The following is a 24,080-nucleotide window of genomic DNA, read 5'->3' on the forward strand; positions in this document are numbered from 1 at the left end:
AGTTGATACTATGTAAGTTTGGTTAAATCAAATTTTTTGACAAAAATTAGTCAATAAATATTCTGATGTGATTTATTTTCTACAATAAGCAATTACGTCAAGAGCAAGTTTTGTCACAACCCCGCAGGACAATTCATGTTCTATAATTTATTGATCTCTAACTTTATGCCTAATTGTGATTTGGTTAAATTCATGAGCATGACCTCTAGTAGGAATTGGAGACAATATGGCAGCAGAGGTAATTGCGACTTGCGAGTTAGCTCAGACATAAACATAAATGTAACAAAACACAACCTGGCTAGATAGAAATGTGTGCACCTCAGACTCAAATCCAGCCAAGCAACATAGAGACAAAGATAGAAAGCATTTTTTTTTAATGAATGTAAAAGAATGATGTTGTCTCTGATGAGTTTGGTCCCAATACATACAAAAGCGAGCAACCACATATAGTGCTACATTTTATATACTATAGCTATCCAATTAAAACAACCCCACATCAATTATTTACTATGAATCGTGGGAGGCAGTTCAGAGAGAAAAAAAAAATCCACATGATCCCCAAATGGTCCAGTTAGAAGTTGCATACACCAACCACAACAACCAAAACAACTACTTATTCTGGTACATATAGTCTTCAATTTATGGAGTTTTTGAGCCTTGCGTGGTGATTACTCTATAGTGTATTCATCCCGCATGCGTATTAATGTAACTTCGTTGTACTGTCTTTTTCATCCAGCTTTCTGCTAATGCTATGATCCCACAAGGTTATTTTTCCACAACATTTTTAATTTCCAATGAGTAGTTTCATTTTCCAACAATGCATAGATAACAATTAACAAAAATCTTATGCGGAAAATGTAATTAAGTTCAGATGAATATATATACAAGATTAAGAGAGCTTGAACGAATCTTGCTAAGGTAACTCAAATGTTGTTACGTGTGTGTGAGAAATGTAGTATGAAGATGGAATTATTTCTAGACCTAATATAAGAATGGTAGCAAACTAGCAATTATACATATGATAATTTATTTAATACCTTTTTTTTCTTTTGTCAACATTAAAGAGAAGTTTGTTTCAAGTTATCAAGGAAGATTCTTGGAAATGTTAACTTGAAAATATCACATTCTTTGCTATAAGTTTTGTGAAAATACCCACAGGATTCCCAGAAATATGGAATACACAAGTTTTTGTTACTTCTTATTCTTTTACACTAAGAGGTGGGTATGTTGAATTTCCATGAGAATTATAGTTATTCTCTACAATAACTATCCGGCCCCACTTTTTCTACACATTTCTTATATAAATTTTATTTTCTAAAATTCCTAATGGCAGCCAAACATATATAGGAATATTATTTTCAGTCATAACATTCTTAGGAAAATAATTCCCAGAAATACAATTTTATAACTTGAAACAAATGCTTACTAATATTTTCAAACTAACGGTTAGAGATTAATTAATCATTTTAAAACATAGAAATCACTAAAATGATTTGTCTCTATCAACGAAGTGTTTATGATATGATATATATAGCCAAGAATTACATCTGTTTTTTTTTTTCGATACACAAGAATTACATCTCTATTAATCAGCATACTCAAAAGATTTCAACTATTTACCAATTTGACAATTTGTTATTTTTAGATTTATTAAATTTTTAATTTCATTAAATAAACTTTTTTATACCACCAAGTTCATAGATTAATAGACTAAAGATTTTGAATTTAAATCCTAAATATAGGATTGTGTTGAATACATGAAAATAAAGTTTTATAAAAAAAAATATTTAGCATCCAAAAAGGAAAAAAAAATTGGAGAACTTGATAAACGAGTGTTTATATATAAATGTAGGAAAATTTGATTGGGAAGTAAGAAATTCCATTGAAATTTATTCACTTGTAAAGAATTGTCATGTAAAAACACATTGACAAAAGACTCATTTAAATAAGAAAAAAAATGAATCCCTAAAATCTCAAATAATAATTCTATCAGATTCAAAAATAATTATTATCCGTGAAAATAAATATATTCTGAGTAAAAATAAACAAACTTTCTTAGCTGTAATTAAGAGGAGTAAATTTTTAATTTTCTTTTCTTTTACTTTCTTTTCTCTAGACAAGTTACCTCAAACTGATATAGCATGTCTAACTACTTGTTTATTGATATACATTGTGGCTTAACTATAAACATTGCTAACCAAATTATTGAAACTCTAAATACAGTTTCCCCAACCTTTGTTTTAGTAATTGTTAGGACTTGAGATTAAATCCCACCTCGACTATTCCCTTCTTGTGTATTAGATTTTGTAATCGAGTAACTCCCCACTTTATTAAATATATATTTTATTTTCATATTATTAATTATTCATAATTAGTATACATTTTAATAAATGGATTATTATAATTTACTTTAAAAATTTAACTATTTATTGATTACCTTAAACTTTCATGAATGTTAATTTAGCTATGATATTATGAAATAAGTATCTTAAATCACAACAGAAAAGGGTGATTTTATCATTTTATTAAAAATAAAAATAATTTTGTTTTTGTCTTTTAATTTTTGAAGGACTTAACATCACATGTACGTGAAATAATGAAAAGTTATTTAAAAGTAAATCACGAAATATATTATCATGTAAAAATTAGAAGAATTTAACAAGTAAAAATTAAAAACATTATCATGTAAAATATTTGGTAAATAACTTTAATAATGCGTAGACAATATTTATCATTTAAAATCTAAACATTTTTTACTCAATTCTTTGTATGAACAAAACAAAAACCTTTTGGGGCCAGTTATTCTTTCAGACTTTATTTTTTTACTCAGTAATTTGTCAGCCCCTTTTTTATTTGGGCCAACCAATTTCTGTCTATTCTTTACTGGGTTTATCTTTACCGATTTAACCAAAACAAAAAGGGTTATCCTTATTCCTTACTGTTACTATTTACGGTATCATTGCTATATTCACATTTACTTTTTATTAGAGAAAATAATGGATTTTTTTAGTATATTTACTTTCATATTTAGAAGAATTTTTTTAAAGAGGGATATATGACTAGAGCATATTTTGTAGACATTTAGTAGCTTAAGTAAAAATAAAATATAATTCACTAAGGAAACTAAAAGCTCTATGATCTATTTGACCAAAAAATTTGGCAAGTTAATTAAAAGTTTTAAAAAATTAGCTAAAACTTATTGAGTTAACTTATTAAACAAAATTAGTTGTTATAAATTTATAATGACATGCCTTCTAATTTTTTTAGAAAATATTTTTGGTTTGTAGGCAAAAAATTGTTTAGATAATATAGCGATTCATCATTGTAATTTATGCTAAACAATAATTTTAGTACAACAATCGCGTACTGCTGTTTTCAAACTAACAAGTAATAACCTTAAAAACACATCTCTTACAGTTCAAGAGCTAAGAATTCCACACTTTCCAAATAATTCTTTAAACTGAACAGAAGAGTTCAAGAGCTAAACACTATAATTATAATATACGCACTTTCTTTTAACAAATGACTGAAATGATAAACATTATCTCCCTAACGAGTAAACATGGGAAACCTTAAACTTAACAACAGTTTATTGGAAAAGAATCATATAATTTATGTATGTGACAAACCAGGCAAGAAATGCTTATTCATCATATCAGCACTATAATCCCATTGTTCAAACCTTTGACGTAATTCTGAACGAAAAATCCAGAAAAGGATAAAAAAGAACAAAATCAGCTGCTCCATCAAAAGTTTCACTTTTTTTTTATCATTCATCTACTCTATTGTGTGGGAATGGAACCACCAGCAGCCTTGATTTGTTGCTGCAGCTGCAACAATCAATCAATACAAGGAACAAAGTTGAGCACCATATATTAGGATTCAAACAGCATCCAGAACACAAGTCATGCAATAAGATACAACTAAAGCAAGACATGAAGGTAATTACATTGAATAAGTACTGTAGAGCGTTCTTCAGTAGAGAGTACTCCTGTTGTAACTGTGATAGACATCTCATACATCTGCACCAACAACACTTGTTTTCTTAGTAATTCGTCCAACATTTATTGTGAAGTGCTCATGAAGAAGCATGCAGTATATATATTATGTATTCGCTATCATTTTAAGGCTCAATGAAAAAGGTATATTTTATAACCCACCCGCTGTCAACATTTCAATTTTATTTTCCTATATAGATAAATTAATAGACTTGTGAATGGAAGCATATCTCCTGAAAGATGAACACATGTGAATACAGCTCACATTCACTTTAAAGAATCAATTTAATCACTAAGAAGTCAAAAGATTTATGAGGAAATCTGTTTTACCAATACTAGTCATTCACACAAATAAGAGAAGGTCTATGAACTGTGACAGCAGCTGCATCATCTATCTGATGCAGTTCAATTACAGGCTTTTCATTATAATCATGCCGACATAAACTTAGGCCCTCAATCACATCACATATGAGAACGAATAAGAACATAGATGAAAATATGCTCAAATCTTTCAATCTTCATAATTCAATAGGTGATTATAAATTTCAATTATTACTCCACAGCAATCATAATGTCTTAGTTTTTTTTATTGGGAAAACAAATTTTCAGTGACATTAGCTCCAGCTTAATTTGATTCTAGTGGAAAAGGTATTTGAAGAAGGTGACTAGGAGCAAATTATCTTGTTCCTCTCAACAAAATACAGAAGACTACAAGGAACATATGATTTCAAACCAAACAAAAATCACATTATTTCCCTCGGAAAAGTAAAGAAAAAACATATAAGGAAAAGATAAAAAAGAAAGTTATTTACTTGTCCTTCTTAAAACAATGCTTTTTTCATTATTAATACAAATTTAGGGAAATCACGATTAAATTTTTCTCTTAATACAAAGATCTTTTCTTTATTTACAAATGTAGGCAAATCACGATTGATTTTTTCTCTTAATACAAAGACCTCTTTATTTACAAATTTAGACAAGCACGATTAAATTTTAAAATTATGTCTTGAAGAATCTCAACAAATCCTCCCTTAATTTTTTCCCACACTTTCCATACATCTTCAAGAGTGGAATTTATGTCATTAAATGCAAAATTGAAGAATGTTAAGAGTAACTTATTTGGGGAGAATATCACGAAATAAGGAAACTTCCAAATGCATTTTACTTTCCTTTTTTTTTTTTACATTTTCTCTAATGACGGAATGATAGAACTTAGTTTTCCTATACAACAATCTACACATCTATAAGTTTACAAAGCGTATTATAAAATTCATAAAAAATGATTAAACAAAAAAAAGAGGAAAATTCTTCCCCCAAATTAAAGCTAAAATCAGTAGCCTCAGAGAAACGCAGTAAAGATCACCAAATCAAAATAGGTCGAAGAAACGATGTGTTACACAATCTTACAATACATATCAAATAATTCTGTGATTTATATTTTAGAGGAATTTTAAAAAACCACCACCAAACCAATTTAAGATGTACTAGTATTCTATTTTTAGATTTCTGGAAGTTTGTTGAAGTTTCAGAGAGATCACATGCTAAGTCCTATATTTGACTTGACCACCGAACAAAACTTGGGGAGAAACGAATCAATGCAAAACCAAAATAATTCACATGATATGAAGAAATATGAATGTTGGAGCAAATAGCGTAAAGTGCACGTTCAAAGATTCAAAACAGGGAAATGGGGAGGAATATGTTATGCTAGAATTCACTCACCCTTCCAGGTTCTTAGCCTCACAAAAAGCTCTGAAGGTGGCACACACATTTTTAACTCTGGCAGCACCAATACTGTTGAACAAATTAAACAATATCACATATAAGCAGATTTTTAAAACCTTTCTCGATACATAAAAATAAAAAGTAAATTACACTGATTACTGATATCCAACGAGGTTTCGTGAGATAACACACTGATTTTCGTAATTATTTGAAAAATATTACGTCCCTCTGTAAAGAACGTTGATTTTAACATTAAAAAAAAAAACAGGAAATTTTTATGTAATCTCACGAAATCTCAGGAATTTTCGTATAATTTAGTCTAGAAAAAAAATCTAATATAGTAACCTGGCACTGCTTCCCTTGTACTGATGAGCATGAGCATCTATTTGTTTGAAATCAACTGGCACTTGTTCTCTGCACAACAAGTCAAAAAACCAAAGCATCAATCATATTATTCATAATTAATCTAAAATTGAACAATCCCACAAGAGAGTAAGACAGAGAGAAGAATAACTTACAGACAACGTGCCATGTTTTTGAGGAGATTCTCAGAATCATCAAAGAACATAGTGATAACCTCAATCACAAAATCTGGAGTGCTCTCATCTTGCAGTTTCTGAAGCTGGCTGAACTGATCATCCAAAAAACCCTTCTCCCCGCCAACAAAAAACAACCCATCCAAAATCGCCACCAAATATTACAACTTGAAAATAGAAGTAATCATGAGGGTTTTGACCTTATTTCTTAAAGAAAATAAAAATTACAACTTTAATCGTTTTATCAAAAAGGAGAAAAAAAAAGAGGGGGGTTAAGTTTAGTTTCCGGAAAATGACCTTGCAGTCCAAGAGGTCTCCAATGAATGAAACAAACATGGGGACCAACGGCGACGTCGTATTGTGATAAAATATTTGAACGTAAATAACAAAAAAAGAGGGTAGAACAGTAACAGTAGCAATCAAAGCGCGTAGAAACATACAAAATATCGAAGTGTAAGAGAGAAAAGAAGAGAACCTGTTGAAACATAGCGGCTTGGTGTTCGCGCAGCTTCCTCTGCAGCTGAACGACATCCATGGTCATTTTTCTATGATGTCAGATCTTGACTTGAAAATTGAAAAATTAAAAGGAGTTTCTTTCTGTGCTTCTGTGTGTCTCAGAATGGAAATTCCTGAATCCTGATCCGTAATTTGACCACTCCCTCTATACCTTCTGCTTCTTGTCGTTACAAATGTCTCTCTCTCTCTCCTTCAAAACTCGGAAACCCCTTCGCTTTTTATTAGTGAGTATTAAATAACGTGTATAGTGTGTGTGTTTTTAACGTTAATCAATGCACTTAAAATCTGTTTTAATTCTTTTAAATTTCTCTTATTAATTTGTGACCTATATTAATTATTAATAAAGTTGGTGAATGTTTTGTATCATTATTAAGAAGTGACCTAAAAGATACTTCTATTTCCCCTGATAATTGGAGGGAAAAAAAAAGTTTGTCACTTTTTGGCACATGTATAGCCTTTATCTTTAGATGACAGGAAATATACAAAATTTATATTTATTTCATTTTTGTTAGGACAAAATATGAATAATGTAGTCTCAATTATTTTGATGTCATAAAGAGTCTTACTCTACATGCTAAGTTCTCTATTCTACCAAAACAATTTTTATGTGGAGTTTTGAAGTCAAACGCACATCAGACTAAAACATCGTCTTATGATGTCTTAAATGCAAGAACATTATTTGCGAAGCAAACAATCTATTGCAATCTCAGAATCATCCACGAAAGTGCAAAATGAATGTCAATAAAAAGTTCTACTTACTACGAATGTCAAAAGATGTGGTATGAGGAAGAAAGAGAATGATAATGTACTTTATAACAAGAAAAATATGTTAATTGCTGCAAGATTTTGAGGACAAGAAAAGAGAGATAAGTAAGATGTTTTATCTTATGAGAGTGATTAGTTGGTAAAAAAAATTAAATATTACATTTAATAAAGAAATATAACATTACATTTCAAGAAGTTTCTAAAATTAATATCAGAGAGTACTTGTACAAAACATAAAAGACTAATTTTAAAAGATGTTAATGGCCATTCTATTAAGCTCTAAACTTTGTGAACTTCACTTGTGTGAAGCAGTAAAACTTTGAGTACAAAGACCGGGACTTACATTTGTAAGTCTATATTATAAGATGATAGATAGTGAGTGGACCTTTACCCTTAACCAAATATTTTGTATTTTTTTTTTTGTTGAAAGTCTGAAGAGATGCGGTGGGTTGTTTGCTTCAAAAGGTAAGTGTAAAGAATACTTAGGGTTGAGTCAGTAGCTTCCTAAATAATAGTTATAATTTTGTGAAGTTAGTAAACTTGATAGTTTATGAAAAACTGACACAATGACATAATTTCATAGGTAGAGATGAATTAATATAAACAACCTTGTGTTGCTTAGTTTGCTTATACTATTGTTTAACTAATTTTGTGTGTCAAACAATCTATATCTATATATCTTGATTTCACAAGATTTAAAAAGGATGAAATATGTGTTTTTTTTTTTATTCACACAGAAATCAAACTTAGATACTATATAAGAAATTTCCAACAACTTACATATACTATTCAATTAACTAAACTAAGTTTCGTTAGCAAATGTATGATTTCATTTCATTTTTACATATAAATTAAACATGAATATTAAATATAATATAAATATATTGTATTTCAATTTTAAACAAATAGATTGGAAATTAGTATTCTTTTGTTGGTAGTGTTCAAGACTGTTGTTCTTAGTTAAAAATTAATCAGTAACTAATTCCTTTTAAAAAAATATATATATTAAGATAAGTGAAATGCGTTTTTCCTCCTCCAAGAGGCTTTTTAATAAACAAAATCTAAAATTTATTCTTAATTAACATATTTCAAAAGCTAATTATCTTTTAATTATATATACAAGATTTTATTAATTAGAAATTATGATTCTAATATTAATTTATACACTTAAAGAGATATTAAATTCAAATTTTATAAATATAAATATGATTAAGAAGAGAGACTAAGTAATCAAGTTCTCTCTTTGGAGTGAGATTAGTTGTCTGTGAAGCAATAAGAGGAGGAAGAATTTTCTTTAGATGATAATTTTTTAAAATATACACCTTGTATGAAAGTAATAAGAAGAGGAAGAATTTTCTTAGATGATAATTTTAAAAAAGTAATATAATTTAATTTTTTAATTAAAATATATCACGTAATATATTGATGGAAAACTTATTTCACCAATTTTTTATTTAATATTTTTCGTTAATAATTTATAACTAAATTTAAAATTACTAACTTTATTGTGTTGGATTCAATGTAATTTTAAAATAGTTTTTAAAATTAAAAAACATTTTTGATAAAAAAAATCTCTCTAATTACTTTGGACCAAGAATATCTATATGAACGTAATAAATTAAAATAAAAAAATTAATACATAGCAGTAAAAAATGAAAAACAAATGAATAAATTTATAAAAAATAAAACTAAATCAATACTAGTAAAAACTACATATGCTAAAATTTAATTCAATTTTTAATATTTTAAAATAAATGTAGAATTGTAGATGACCATTATTAATTAGGATTTAGGTTCTAGTTTTCAGTTGATGAATTTAAATATATTTTTTATTAAGAAAAAAGAAGAAGAAGATATAATATCTGGACCGACCAATCCTACCAGCCACACGTGCTGGTGGATCCATATGATTTTCTGTTTCAATCCTACAACCACCTTGCACAATGGACATTCGATCCTGTCCTCAGCACTTTTTGATCTTGAACCGGGTCCAAATATAATACTTAGGTTGGTTCTTGGGTATTTACATGGTCAAATTTATACTACTATCTCCATTTCTGTTCTTTGTTTTGTTTTGTCATTTTACTTTTATTTTAAAAATCTGGTTATTTTAGAACTAATATCCTGTTTTAGCGATGCTCGATTCTTTTTTCTTTATTTCTAAATATAAAAAACTTCTGTTTACAATATTTTTAGTTTTTAAACACATTTGGTTTCTTTTCATGTTAGGAAATTTCTATAATTATTTAATTACAATAATCATTATATTTTTTTAAGAACGTTTAGTATTAATATGAATGGATAAAATGAATTGAAAATGCTCATAAAAATAAAGTAAAATCAATTATAAATATATTACAAAAATTATAAAATTACGACAAAAATATGTGTATATAGATAAGATTACTCAATTTCAGTTTCTTATTTTGATTAGCCACTCGCCTAGCGGTGTGTATTTTGATAAATAATGAAAAAAAATGTTAAAAACGCAATCATATTTGTGAATTGTGATATGACCATTTAATTGAATTGTGCTCCCTCAATGCATTAACACACACACACATGCACTTGCACTTGTGTGTAACACAAAGCAAATATTTGCAATTATCTGCTTCCAAGTAAGATATCAAATCTTAAAACATAATTTTTTATGCACAAGTCTCTAGTGGCTTTCATTTTTGTGCTTTCCACGTAAGACCTTTTTTCGCCTAAAAAAACATTTGTGATTATGCAAAGTAAGGGAGAGAGAAAGGGGAAAGAAGGTATGTTTTTTCTTTATAAAATTTAGGAAGATCATATTAGGAGGGAACGAGAAATTAGATGCGTTGTTGTGAGTAATACAAAGTTTACTCCTTGCTACTAACTAATTATTTGACTTTAAGTATATATAAAGTTGGTTTGGTGAATAAGAAAGAAAAGAAGGAATGAGAGAAAAGTGATAAGTTTGATCTGTCCCACAAAAATCTAACAATTAACATTTTATATATATATAAAAGAAAAACTATTATGTACAAAAGTTGAATAGTTTAAAATGCTTCATATTTTGGGCTCAACAAAGTGCAAAATTTTCAGTTTGATGAGGCAATTTCTAGCTGCTGAAACTCCCCCCAGAAAGAAGGGATCACCTTCACCATTCAGTGATCATGTGCCTCCTGTTCCTTTCAAACTAATCAGAATCATGTAGTTCTTCCCTGAACACTCTTCTGAAGAATGGCATTCGAGTTTTCTTCATGCCCTTGAAGCAGCTAAGGTTCCCATTCAGAAGCTGTACAACCTGCACCAAAGGGTCACATGCTTAATAATGGTGTTTGTCATAGTCACATGCTTCATAATGGACTTTGTCATAACACATTAAGGTACACTGAGACAGAACGGTTAGTGGGTTGAGACAGTTGAGTCGCATATTTTCTGCCACTAGAAAAGTGGACCACAATACATATGGAAGATATGAGTACTAGACAACATTATATTTCATAAACAACCACACCTCATTCCTTATTAGGGTTACATATTCACATCTAAGAGTGAACCTCAATTTAATTAATAAATATTGTATAGTCAGTTATTTGATTTCTAATCTTACTATTAACTTTAATTTAGTGTTGTTTTATAAACAAATAGTTGAATTAAAAAATATAATTTTTAGTGTTCACATGAATATAAACGATCTATTTAACAAGAAAACAAGATTAGTTTCTGATCAGATTGGGGGATACCTGTAATCTCTAATTCAGGAATCCCTAATTCACGACAGAAAAAAAATCCAAGTTGAAATTTTGGAAAAAAAAAATGTAGAACGTGCCTGTCTTATAGAGGGACGACGAATTGAAGACTGTTGTATGCATAGTGAAGCAGCCAAGAGCATAAGATTCATTTGCCTAGAGTCGAAATCACCTGCTAGTGAAGGATCAACCAGCTCCATAATATCATTTTTTTTCAGCAATGGTTTTGCCTGAAATTTTGTTGGGAGAAAAAAAGTTAAAAAATGTAGTGTGACAAGATTTAAGCCATAGGCACTAGGATGAAATTTGCGTGTAAATGTATTAAGATACTATACCCACAACACAAGGCTTTGCTGTGAATAATCAAGTGCTCTTCGCCCACTCACTAATTCTAATAGCAATACACCAAATGCAAATACGTCCGTTTTCTCGTCTACTATGCCATGCAGCAAGTATTCAGGAGCTAGGTAACTGTGGCAGTCATAAAATGAAACCATAGTTAATACTTAATAGGAAACCACAAAAAGTTTTAACGGAAACTAATTCAGAAGGACACAAACCCGAAAGTTCCTTCAAATTTTGAAACGGTGTGATGAGTCCAATTTTCTGGTAGCCATTTTGCTAGCCCGAAATCACAAATCTGCAAAAAAATTCGCAACGTTACAATTCATGACTAAAATATCCAAGTCCACTTACGTACAAATAGTGCATTTTAAAAATGAGGGGACTAGAGGAGTTAATGATGTGACTGAAATAAGGGAAGTTTCGTCCATCACAAAATGAAGAATCTTCCAAAAATTGTTTGTCTATGGGGTAAATACAAAGTGCGAAAAACATAAGGAATCTGTGGTGATAATTATGGAATCAGACTTATAGAAGGGAATCCAATGTATTCATTCATCATACCTGAGGCTCAAAGTCCTTCGTGAGCAATATATTGGCAGCTTTTATATCCCTGTGGATAATTCTTCTTTGACATCCCTCATGAAGATATAATATACCCTTTGCTGTTCCTAATGCAATTTTGTGTCTAATACACCACGGTAGTTTTTCCTTCGAACCTAATGTGGAATCAAAGAAATGAAAATTTTGAACAAAACACTAACAATTGGCTCAATAAATAATAAAAAGGAAAAAAATTTAGCAAGCCATTAACCATTACCATAAAGAACTGAAGCAAGGCTCCCTTTTTCAGACAATTCAAGAACCAGATACATTCCACCATCCACTCCATAACCAACCAGCTTAGCAGTATTTGTATGGTTTACATGCGCCATTACGCCAAGTTCTGATAAGAAATCCCCTATGATTTCATCAGCTGTTCCTCTTGTTAAACGTTTAATTGCCACTAATTGACGATTTGGCAAACACCCTTTGTAAACTTCAGCATAACCACCCTTCCCAATCAAATTTTCTGCACCAACCAACTTAACGTTTAAGAATTTAATTTAAATACACTCGCAATATATAACCTTTTTATACCGTCATCTAATAGTTTGTTTGGTTTCGCTTTGAAAACACAATGCATGTAAGAAAATAAAAATAAAAAGGAATGCTGAAAGTTATATGAGGTTGCTTCAATGTTATATGGAAATTTGACACAATTTTCCCAAAACTAACTCAAAACCAAACATACTGTGAGTCTATAATTAAAGACTATCATGGTAAGATTTCTGATTTTTGTAATAGCCAACTTAAAAGTCATCATGATTTCTTTTTAGTTGAGAGCTGCATACAAATTAAACTCAAAATTTAGACCAAGCAAAGTAATTCAATGTTCCTTAATGAGAAATCTAATTCTGAGGCTCTCTGCATACCTTGGCTAAAAGAATTGGTTGCAACCTGAATCTCATGATGAGTAAAGATCTTCCAAGGTGACCTGCAAGGGGAAGCAGTTGCATCTAAGAGACAAATTGGGAGAATGGACTCCCTCATGCTAGTGCTCATTCTTTTGGAGAGCTTGAGAACACTGAGAGGATGCAATGTGTTGTTCATCTGTTTCTTCGATCCGCTCCTCAACAATTGAATAAATGAATGCCACCTAGAAGCAGGTTTTGAAAGCTCTTGAGACTCAGAATCCGCTGAAGGCTCTTTGGAAGAACTTGATTCTGAATCTGAGCTCCTGAAATAGTCCTCAAGCACTGTAACTGGGGAATCCAACTTTTCCTTCATTTTTTTTTTCTTGTGACCCGCAAACACAGAAACCCTCAAGTAAAAGAACAGATATCACAAATCCACCGGGAAAGTGAGAAATTTCATGGTGAAGGATAACTTAAGGAAGACAAAAATGGATTTTTTTTTTCTTTCTCTGGTAACAAAATATTTCTTTCCTTTTTTTTTTCTTCTTCTACCAAGTAAATATAAATTAAAAGGTGTTAAATTAAGAGCAACACATGAAACATAAAATTAGCCTAGTTAGGAATATCCAGGTAACCAAAGCAAGGAGAATAAGAGTGGATTGAAAAATATTAAATTGAAGGACATTGCCCAAAACAATTGTATCCTAGAAATGAAATATTGTAATTCGGAATTTCTACCTTAAAAAAAATCAATTAGGTGAAAAAAGGGAAAGACAAGGAAAAGCTTCCTGAAGGGTAAGAATCCAAGAAGCCCGAGGGATAAGCCAAAGTGACAGAGAAAACCAAAATTTGAAGAGACCCAAAACACACGTATCAGAAACAGAAGAAAGAGTACTCAGCATCCATATAGCGATACAGCGTCTATGAAACTCTCAAGGTGATAAGCACAGAAACTTTGATGATACAATTCAATCAAAGGGGAAGAGTAAAACAAAAGTTGTGTTGCTGAGTAACACGGAGAGAAATATCTGATAATATCGTTTTCAACTCAAAGATGGAACAGAGAAAAACAGAGGAAAGCAGAGGAAAAGACAGTGGAGAGGAGAGAACAGAGACGCAAGCATAAGAGGTTGTTTTACTTGGCCTCCCCGCTTCAACAAAACAACCATCATTGTCCTTTTCAATGTTGTCCCGCTACTTGTCATAATGTTTCTTAGCATATTAAAAAAAATAGTGAATATTTTTCGGACTGAAAAAATAATAGATGGTAGTTAATTAAATAATATTTTGGAGTGTTATTTTAGTTATGTAGATTTTATGGCTATAAATAATTAATATTTTATACGTTGTAAAATTTCAGTGGGCACCGTACTAAATAAGAAATGAAAACTGAGGTTGAGGATTATGATTATGCTATTTGGGGTTTGGATTGTTGAGGAAGACTGAAGAGGTGGCAAAGAAAAGATGGCTTTACCCATGCCAAAATGATTTTTTATGCTTTTTATTTAAACTTTTTAGTTTGAAAACAATATTAAAAAGTGTTTTATTATTTTCATTATCGAACAATATTATATCAATGATATGAGAAGGTGATTATTAAAAAAAAAAAAACATCGTCCTTATCCTTGTCACGGCAGCGTCGTTGGTCAGAGAGTCAGAGACGCCTATGTTGTGTGCGCACTCCTTGGTCTCTTCTAGGATACGGCACGTGCAAAATGGTGTTTATTTTATTTTATTTTTTTGACAGAATGGTGTTTATTTTATTGCATAGCAAACCAACCTCAAACTTGACTTTATTGGCCAGACAAGTTGGGATTTAGAGTTAGGATATGGATTATAGAGTATTATAAACTCATCTAATCAGATAATTGCATTAATATTTACGTAAAAGTTATAGATTCCAGTATATTTGACTTTCTCATATTGCTAGAATTTTACAAAAAACAAAAACAAAAATCTTATATTTGCAATGTTTTATCCGAAGCACTTGTTTTTGGGCAATATATAGACTATAGTACTTAAAAGGTCTACGCATCCTTCGTGAGAAGAAAGAGATAAATAAAAGAGATAGAGGAAGAGTCTATGGTAGGTGTACGTAAATATTGAAGTACGAAAAATTCTGCTTGCAAATTAAAAAGAATTTTTACACCCTTAGAATATATACACGGGGAAAGAGATATGAAAAGAAAAAGAAAAGGAAAAAAAAGTAATAAAAGCTCTTAGTAGTTATTAGATAAACTTCTCTATAAGTAAGAAAATAAAAACTGTAATATGTAAAGGGTGCAGGAGAATGCAATGAAACCTAATGTAAATTTATAGGTGTTGATTTTCTTTTAACCACAATACAAATTTTGTTTACATCACTATGCACATGCATGAATAAAATCAATTTAACTTAACATCCAACGGAGTCGTTTAAACCAAAGAATTATTCCTTATCAATATTATTGAGGTTGATATAATTTGCAAGGTGAAATGCTTAAATTTAAGCATTATTTATTATATAGGAAACAGTGACTTTTGCATAAAAAATTAACTTATTACTTAAAATATTTATATTTTAATGGTGGAACAAAGTTAAGTGAAAATAAAATTATAAAAAATGAGTTACTTTATGATTGCATCGTTGGAACAAAATGTAAGTGTTGCTTCAACGTGATGTGATATTATAAGGGCCATTTTAAACCCATTTAAGAATCTAAAGTTAATTTTTAAACAAGTGCATTGGAGATGCTGCAATGAATATGATCACTCTTTTATTAATATATAATAATAATAATAATAATAATAATAATGATAATAATGATATAATTTTTTATGTTTTTGAGAGGATGAAACTATGTTTTTTTGTTGAATGATGAAACTGTATGTTATAATACAAAAATCACATACTCCACTCGGTGAGTGAACTATGTAACAGCGTGTTTGAAAAAATTAAAAGAAAATTTTGTTTAATAAATATGTTACAGAAAAAACGGGAGGAGATTAATTGAGATTCTAATGTTTGTGGGTTACTCTTTTGTTATCAATAAACTATAAACTACTAGCATGTAATATCAGAGTGGCTGCGAAGAAGATATATCCAAACGATCTATTTAGCAAAAAGAAGAAAACCCTACCAATCCTGATTGACATGAAATACACCACACTCTCTCAGATTCCATTCTGTTTCATCCAAATAACTTTATAAAAATAAAATGTTCTATAGAACTTTTCTAGAACTAGGTTTTTATTTTGTTTTATATTATTAAAAAGAAGAAATTAGTTACATGTGTGCCCACATCATAATTATCGTACATTATGGACAGGACCTGAACAAGTCTTCTACTGCTAGGTTTATGCTTTGCATTTATTATTTAAGAGAAGCCAAGACAGAGGTTTGCCATTTTTCTTTTTGTCCAATAAAAACACAAACTATAACCCCCACTAATTAAGTAAGATGCTAATTAATTAATTAAATAAATGGATCTCCTAATCAATTGTCACTTGCTTGCTCATGTAAATGTAATCTCGAAACAACGTAACGTCCTACCGATTCCGGCAGAGTATAGTATATTATACTCGATTCGCTATCATTTCAGCGTAATTAACACAAAGCCAAGAAACTGAACTACAACACTCAATATCCTCTTATTATTACTCAACATTCTTCTCCAGCAAATCATCTACTAGGGTCCACGCTCATCATTCCCCCGTATTAAATAATTTTTATGTATTTCCATCTTCTAAGTATCAGTTTTTTATCTTTTAGATGAATGAGAGAGTCTATTTCGTACTCCTGATTAAGGTTTAAGCAGTGTCCAAATTGACTTGGTTCTGGTTGGCGTTTCTCAGGGTCTCACCCAAAAGAGAATTTACAATAGTCCCAGGATTTTGCTCTTGCACCAACTCCTTTATGTTACTTTCATTTTCTCACTTCAGTGTGAAACACTTCAAATGTAGCTCCTTGCACAGCATTGGGTGAACAACATTAATTTTTTTATCCATCAATGAAGAATCAATTACACGAGTGATCAAGAATCACATCAATTTGATCCATTCAAACAAAACCAATTAAAAATAAATAAGATTAGTTCAACATATCATATATATTAAATATTTTATATATTGAATTCAATCTAATCTTGTAAATAGATCAACACATTTGGGGACTGGGGAGATAAAACATTTCTTGACCGATACTTTATTTTCTTTTTATATATATATATTGTGTTTATGACTTTCTAAGTGTCCAATAGAAGATGGTAGGCTTGAGTCATGTGCATGATTTTGGGCCGTGGGCCTTTTACATTGCAAGTCAATGGATTTGCTTCCCGTGCGTGTGATAATACCAATCTAACCCAATTTAAGTTCAATTAATTATGACAGGCAATTTTCCATCTCAAATTTGACCAATCTCAACCTGTATGTAGCCTTACCAGTTATATAAATTTTTCATTAATTTGGAATGGTATTTTACATGCATATATATAACATAAGATTTGGAATTGTATTTTACATGCACAGATACAACTCATATTATCAGTTTCATATTATTCTTAAAGTAAATATTTTAAATATCTAATAATATCCTTTGGAATGTGCAGATTTCATAAAACTTAGACCTAAATTCAATTATTTTTTTAATTTAATTACTTATTTAATTCCTATAATTTCCAAACTTATCTCTTTTAATATCTATAGTTAATAAGTAAATTTTGTATGTTTTAATTTTTAGAAAGTATGTACCGTTAAAATTCTTTAATTAACCGATTTAAAAAATTTAAGACCAATTTTTTTTTAGAATTAAAATATAAACTAAAATATTTACTTATTAAACTTCATATACAAAAAATCTAATTATTAATTATATAAATGAAAAGAAATAAGTTTGTAAACTATAGAGAATACATCAATAATTAAATTTATTTATTTTATCTTGATCTGAATGCGGGTGGCACGCTTGCACATTATGAGACTTTGCACAATGAAGTCTTCACTTAGCGCATCAATATATATAAATCTATTCTAATACTGACAACCACGTGTGGGAGATTCTTATTATCTTACTTTAATCAAATATGTGATAGATTTGGGAAGATCCAGCTGATAAATAAAATTTAAAAAGAATACCGTGACTTTGCAACTTCGAACTCACGTCTTATGTCAATTCAAGTTTTGGGTATATATAACTAGTTTAAGGAAGAAAGTCAAAACAAAAGAAAGGAAGGAGAGAGATAGTAGAAAATGAATTCATTTTTAAAATGATTTGATGCGAGAGAAAATGAAAGGAAATAAATTTTTTTGTTTTCTTTTATTTAGTTATGTAAAAAATAAAAGAAAAAGAAAGGAAGGAGAGAGATAGTAGAAAATGAATTCGTTTCTAAAAAGATTTGATGCGAGAGAAAATAAAAGGAAATAAAAATATTTTTTTTTTGTTTTCTTTTATTTAGTTATGTAAAAAATAAAAGAAAAAGATTAATAATAATAATAATATAAATAGCCTAAATAAAAATAGATATAGTATAAATATTTTTTTATCTTTATATAAAAAAAAATTCCTCACTTTTTCTTTTCTATAATTGGATGGAACCTACATTTTAGGTTAAACTCATGCGCGCGGTTCTTCATTCATTCCTTCGTCAAACTATTCCAAATAATATCTGGAACCACTACCAATTAAGTTTTTTTTTTTTTTTTTACTTTTTGTCTCGTATTTATGATTCCTTCCAATTATGTATATAAAATATTAACACAAAATGAAAATTTAATTAAATGTGTAATTTTATGATCAATATTTTTTTTTAAATATTTTTTTTATATATTAACTATAGACTGACGGGTTAAATTTAAATTTTATATTTATTTTAATAGATTTTTTTAGTTAAAGGAGAGATTAAATTTAAAATAAATATAAAATAATTTTGTTTAACTTTTTAAAATAAAATTAACATTTTATTTAAATGATTTATGATAATCATTACTTTCATAACTTAAGATTAGGTGATTTTATTAATAATTTTTTTTTACAAATAATAAGTTGTATTTTAATAAAATTTATCACTTAATAATTTAAATTGATAAAAAATATTAAAAATGTAAAAAAATAAAATAAAAAAGGAATCCTTGTAGGCCTAGGGCAAAAGCTTCATTGGCCTTTAAGGTCTCCATGGTCCTGTCTGTTGTTGCAGATCTAAACCAATCACTAGTACGTGCGAAGGAGTTGGAGTGGTGCGGTGGAGTTTTGTGGCCAGCGTGGGCAACAAGAAGGGGGAATGAAAGAGAGGTAGAAGGGTGTGGCAGGGAAAAGAGAGAAAAATAAAAATAAAAAGATCAGAAAGGAGAAAGAGAAAATAGAAGTAAAAAATATGGTGGAACCTTTAGAATTAACTTAAGAACTTAAAATTTAGTTCTACAGTAGAAAAATACCCACCTCTAACTAAAGGGCCTATTTAAAGTGGTTAACAACCTAAATTGAATTTTATCACAAAACAGGATCGGCTTAATAATAAGTAAAATTTAAAATAAATTTTAAGAAAAAATATTTTTATTTTAAATAAGATAACTATATATTGGGCCTTTAATTTTTGATAATATATGTGATATTTTCTAATGAATGTTGTTTTTTTTTTTGTTTTAAAAAAATTAAAAATAAACATTTTTTTAGTAAACCTAAAGCTCAACTTGAGTTTTAGTTACTAAAAATGTTCTTATGATAAAGATTGAAAGATTATATATCATTTTAAAGTTACACTAACCTGAAGATTTACTCTATAATGCATTTAAGAATTTAAGTTTGGAATCGACTAAGGTTGTGTAGTCGATCTCATCATGCTCGATTAAAACACAACTTAACAGTTGAATTTATTATTAGAAATAACTATCCACAATGTAAGTAAGATTTAACTTGTCTACTAACTCAATCCAATCCAATCTAGTATGAACTCAATCCAATCCAATTTAATATGAGATTAATTTAGATGGATTTTAATTTTGAAATTAGGCTTGATACATTTTTTATAACGAATTTGAGTTTTGTTTCATATTGTCTAAACCTTATTAGTGTCCTACAGTCTTTTAGAAAGTACACATTTTTATAACAATTGTTTATTAATAATAAACTTTTTTATTTAATATAGAATTTTTTATAGCATGATATTATATTTATAATTATATTAAAATATTTATAGTAAAATATACTTTAATTTAAGTTCTATCCTTCTTTTATTTTATGATTTAATTATACATAATGCGAATATTGATAAATTAAAACATCAGGTTAAACCGGATCCCATCTCATATTTAAAGTCTTGATTGTATCGAGTTTGAGTTCAAATAAATGATTAGGCTATACGTACAAGAACAGAAATAAAGTCCTCTCAATTTATTCTCTGCTCACCCTATATGTAACGGTCTCAATTCAAGCAAAAATTCTTTGACATACGAGGAAAGGAACAAAAAAGACAACTTTGAATTAACCAATATTCATCATTTTAATTGTATATATTTTTAGCGACCACCTTGTTATACATTATGTCTTTGTGTAAGAAAAATGTGTCAATAGAAAGCCTATTTCCTTAAGAGATCAATAAATCTCTTTATGTCAATCTATTTTTTCTTATGAAAATTCAGGCAAGTACGAATACGACTGGAACACATTAAAAATTAGGCCACTTTAACTTACATGCTCTAAATTAGTACGACTGGTCATATAATGATAATAATTGCCTCATAATTTGTTAATTAAGCATACACATTTTTAATCATCACACCACAAATTTATAGATCATTAACCCGTAAAGATGACGTAAGAAAAACAACATGAAGTATTTTGTGGCGTGTATATTTGTTGCAGGAGGAGTAGCCAATTAAAATTTTGGTTAGTGGCTTCTAGATGTTGAAAATAGAGTTGAAAGAGATGAGGAAAAAGGGTAGGTGAAGATTGGATTGCGATAGATACAGATGAGAGAAAAAGAAGGAGTGATCCATGATTGTGGGTATTATTATTACACACACCAGAACGAGAAAGTTGATCTAGTTCGAGGAAGCATCCTCTCTGCGTATCTGCTACTACTGTTCTAAGAAAATGAGTTTAATCATTCATCTACCATGGTCAAAAATATCAAAATACCAATACCTCTTACGTCCCATGTTAATCTAACAATTAATAATAACCTTCTTCTTCAACCCCTCCACTCACTCCTGTTTCATTTCCATAACCCCCATGAGTTCCCTCATCCACCTTTTTCTCTTTTTCTTCTTCTTCCTCTGTCTCTCTCACTCTTCTCTATGTGACACGTGTCCCCTGAACTTCACCATCCTGGGCAGAACCAAACCCACATCCTTCGACACCTCCCGCTGCCAGGTCATCAGCCAAGCCCTCCGCCTCGTCCAGTCCGACTACCTCCGCCGCAGCGGCTTCTTCCTCCCTCCCCTCAACGCCTCCGACACATGCTGGACCCACTTCCAGTCCTACGTTAACAACTTCGACCAAACCTACAACATCACCACCTCCTGCGGCTTCAAAACCTCCTGGATCTCCCAAGGCTGCAACAACGTCACCACCAAACAAGACTTCGAATCCTTAGTCCCTCAATCCGCCCTACAAAACATGCGCAACAACTGCAACCAGTCGCTCGAGAACAACTCCCCTTGCGCCCTCTGCACCACTTCGTTCTCCACTCTCCCGCCACTGGGAGACTCCGTCGGAAATCTCACCTACTGCACCAAGTACGCTTCTATCTACGCCGCCGCCTTCGCCAACCGCTTCGGCCCCTCCGACCCCGGCACCGCCAAGTGCTTGTTCTCCCTTCAATTCTCCTCCAACAACAACAACAACTCCTCCTCCTCCTCCAAGAGAAAAAAGGTTGTTATCGCTGGTTTTTTTTTCTTGTTAATTTAACCACAACCCTTAGGATGGTTAAGTAACTAAAAATATGAGAATTTTTTTTATTGGAATGTTTAAAATTACATTATTTATAACTTTTTTTAAAGCTTTCTTATGATCCTTACAATGTATTTTTTCTTTTTAGTTCCTTAATCAATTTCCTAAAGATATTGGTTAGTAACACTTTTGTTAATTTTATAATTTTTATGAGCAGGTAAGATCAAACACATTACATTTTCATCCTTTATTGTTTTTTTTTAAACACCCAACCAATCTTATATATCTCCAGGTTGTTATTGCTGTTGTTTCTGTTGTCGGTGTCTTGGTCGTGTTACTGCTTGTTCTCGGGGTTTGGGTTTATTGCAAGCTGGAAGACAAGGTTGCGGGGGACAAGGACGTTCGTGTAGCGGAAATCGGTCTGGTTTCTGGATTGGATTCCATGGAGCAGAGCACTACTTTAATCAGGTTTACTTTTGATGATATTAAGAAAGCAACCAAGAATTTCTCCAGAGATAACATAGTTGGAAGAGGTGGTTACGGGAATGTGTACAAAGGCTTGCTTCCTGATGGAAGCGAGGTTGCGTTTAAGAGGTTCAAGAATTGTTCAGCTTCCGGTGATGCAAGCTTCACTCACGAAGTTGAGGTTATTGCTAGTGTCAGACATGTTAACCTTGTTGCCTTAAGAGGCTATTGTTCTGTTACTACTCGTTTGGAAGGTTACCAGAGGATTATTGTTTGCGATATGGTGAAAAACGGGAGTCTCCATGACCATTTGTTTGGTTCTAATGGTGTGAAATTAAGTTGGCCAATTCGTCAGAAGATTGCTCTAGGCACGGCTAGAGGGTTGGCTTATTTGCATTATGGGGCTCAACCTGCAATCATTCATAGAGATATTAAAGCAAGTAACATACTTTTGGATGATAAGTTTGAAGCTAAAGTTGCGGATTTTGGACTAGCCAAGTTTAACCCTGAGGGGATGACACATATGAGCACAAGGGTGGCTGGAACAATGGGGTATGTTGCTCCTGAATATGCTTTGTATGGACAATTGACAGAGAGAAGCGATGTGTTCAGTTTTGGGGTTGTGCTTCTTGAGCTTTTGAGTGGGAGGAAGGCTCTTCAGATGAACAATGATGGTCAACCCTCTTCTTTGACTGATTGGGCTTGGTCGTTGGTTAGAACGGGGAAGGCCTTGGATGTTATTGAAGATGGCATGCCACAATCGGGTTCAGAACATGTTCTTGAGAAGTATGTGTTGATTGCTGTGCTTTGTTCTCATCCGCAGTTGTATGCTAGGCCAACAATGGATCAGGTTGTTAAAATGATGGAGACTGATGAATCGGTTCCTTCAATACCTGAAAGGCCAATCCCTCTTGTTGCTGGAAGGCTTGATATTGAGAGATCTGTGAGTAGTAGTGGCTCTGGTCAGCTCTCTAGTCCAACGGGTTATCGATCATATACTATAGAAAGTGATCGCCAATCTTCTAATTCTAGGGATGAAAGAAGCTCAAGCTCTAGGATTTTGAGTACAGATTGAGATTGAGTGTCAGGAAAGTAATTTGTTTGTACATTTAGTTTATAGAATGCTGTTTTTTTCTTGTAGTGTTTTCCGTTACTAAATCCAAATTGGATGTACAAATTTTGATTCTTGCTAGAGTTTATATGATGGCAAGCAAGAGAGTATGATCAAGTTTTGCTGAATTAAGTGTCACAGTACTGTTGTATCAGAAGCAATTTTCCAATTCATTTTAAGAATCTTCTTTTGCAAGAAGTGATGCTATTTTTAGCTCTGAGCTCCATTGGCCCTTATATCTCTCTCCTTGTGTCACAACTCAATACTAAATGTTGAAGTAGAGGAGTACTATTGGTTTTGTCAACTTAGTGGCTCATTAGAGGATACCGAAAAGATGTTGTAAGAGTGAAACAAGCATGGATCGTAAGCCAAAAAAGAAGCAAAGTGCACATGTTTCCTTGTGTTGTGGGTTAACCAGGTTGCTTCTGCTTATTGGTTTGACTTTTATTTGCCAGAACTTCAATGATTACCATAAAGGAGTTGGCAGTTATTAATATATCAGACAAATGTACAGATAACTTAAATGTTAGTTGGGTTGTAAACGCACAGGGTTTGCATAATACATGCATTCTCTTTTTAG

General features: G+C 30.8%; 3 protein-coding genes across 5 annotated transcripts; 1 reads left to right on the forward strand and 2 right to left on the reverse strand.

Annotated features, from left to right (window-relative positions):
* Window positions 1–3,440: 3,440 nt before the first annotated feature.
* Window positions 3,441–6,967, reverse strand: LOC100305640 (histidine-containing phosphotransmitter 1-like protein). 2 transcript variants are annotated; one of them, NM_001354436.1, is made up of 6 exons: window positions 6,735–6,967; window positions 6,242–6,372; window positions 6,069–6,137; window positions 5,721–5,792; window positions 3,950–4,022; window positions 3,441–3,830 (listed from the first exon to the last, which is right to left on the reverse strand). In NM_001354436.1, exons 1-6 carry the CDS (start codon window positions 6,798–6,800, stop codon window positions 3,783–3,785), a joined length of 459 nt encoding a protein of 152 aa, NP_001341365.1. In that variant the 5' UTR covers window positions 6,801–6,967; the 3' UTR covers window positions 3,441–3,782. The 2 variants fall into 2 exon arrangements, with proteins under 2 accessions (NP_001341365.1, NP_001238382.1); NM_001251453.2 differs by having other exon boundaries at window positions 6,242–6,426.
* A 3,538-nt stretch (window positions 6,968–10,505) lies between these two features.
* Window positions 10,506–14,230, reverse strand: LOC100780587 (receptor-like cytosolic serine/threonine-protein kinase RBK2). 2 transcript variants are annotated; one of them, XM_003536323.4, is made up of 7 exons: window positions 13,080–14,230; window positions 12,425–12,676; window positions 12,169–12,323; window positions 11,823–11,902; window positions 11,598–11,733; window positions 11,343–11,492; window positions 10,506–10,814 (listed from the first exon to the last, which is right to left on the reverse strand). In XM_003536323.4, the coding sequence occupies exons 1-7, from the start codon at window positions 13,432–13,434 to the stop codon at window positions 10,707–10,709; spliced, it is 1,236 nt and encodes a 411-aa protein (XP_003536371.1). In that variant the 5' UTR covers window positions 13,435–14,230; the 3' UTR covers window positions 10,506–10,706. The 2 variants fall into 2 exon arrangements, with proteins under 2 accessions (XP_003536371.1, XP_040862212.1); XM_041006278.1 differs by lacking the exon at window positions 10,506–10,814 and having other exon boundaries at window positions 11,344–11,492; window positions 11,602–11,733.
* Window positions 14,231–20,919: 6,689 nt separating this feature from the next.
* On the forward strand, window positions 20,920–23,628 carry LOC100800760 (probable LRR receptor-like serine/threonine-protein kinase RKF3). The gene is made up of 2 exons (XM_003536849.5): window positions 20,920–21,906; window positions 22,217–23,628. Exons 1-2 carry the CDS (start codon window positions 21,265–21,267, stop codon window positions 23,462–23,464), a joined length of 1,890 nt encoding a protein of 629 aa, XP_003536897.1. The 5' UTR covers window positions 20,920–21,264; the 3' UTR covers window positions 23,465–23,628.
* The last annotated feature ends 452 nt before the right edge of the window (window positions 23,629–24,080 follow it).

Source organism: Glycine max, chromosome 10 (assembly GCF_000004515.6).
Source record: "Glycine max cultivar Williams 82 chromosome 10, Glycine_max_v4.0, whole genome shotgun sequence".
Lineage (NCBI taxonomy): Eukaryota > Viridiplantae > Streptophyta > Magnoliopsida > Fabales > Fabaceae > Glycine > Glycine max.

Excerpts from the sequence above, each read along its gene's own strand:
- LOC100780587 (XM_003536323.4), bottom strand. The coding sequence starts at position 13,434 with ATGAAGGAAAAGTTGGATTCCCCAGTTACAGTGCTTGAGGACTATTTC. Across the intron at positions 11,734-11,822 it reads AAATTTGAAGGAACTTTCGG|TTACCTAGCTCCTGAATACT; the intron begins GTTTGTGTCCTT and ends TGACTGCCACAG. Across the intron at positions 10,815-11,342 it reads GTCGTCCCTCTATAAGACAG|GTTGTACAGCTTCTGAATGG; the intron begins GCACGTTCTACA and ends CCTTTGGTGCAG.
- LOC100800760 (XM_003536849.5), top strand. The coding sequence starts at position 21,265 with ATGAGTTCCCTCATCCACCTTTTTCTCTTTTTCTTCTTCTTCCTCTGT. Across the intron at positions 21,907-22,216 it reads CCTCCTCCAAGAGAAAAAAG|GTTGTTATTGCTGTTGTTTC; the intron begins GTTGTTATCGCT and ends ATATATCTCCAG.
- LOC100305640 (NM_001354436.1), bottom strand. The coding sequence starts at position 6,800 with ATGACCATGGATGTCGTTCAGCTGCAGAGGAAGCTGCGCGAACACCAA. Across the intron at positions 6,138-6,241 it reads AAAAACATGGCACGTTGTCT|AGAACAAGTGCCAGTTGATT; the intron begins GTAAGTTATTCT and ends CTTGTTGTGCAG. Across the intron at positions 4,023-5,720 it reads GAGGCTAAGAACCTGGAAGG|ATGTATGAGATGTCTATCAC; the intron begins GTGAGTGAATTC and ends TTGTTGGTGCAG.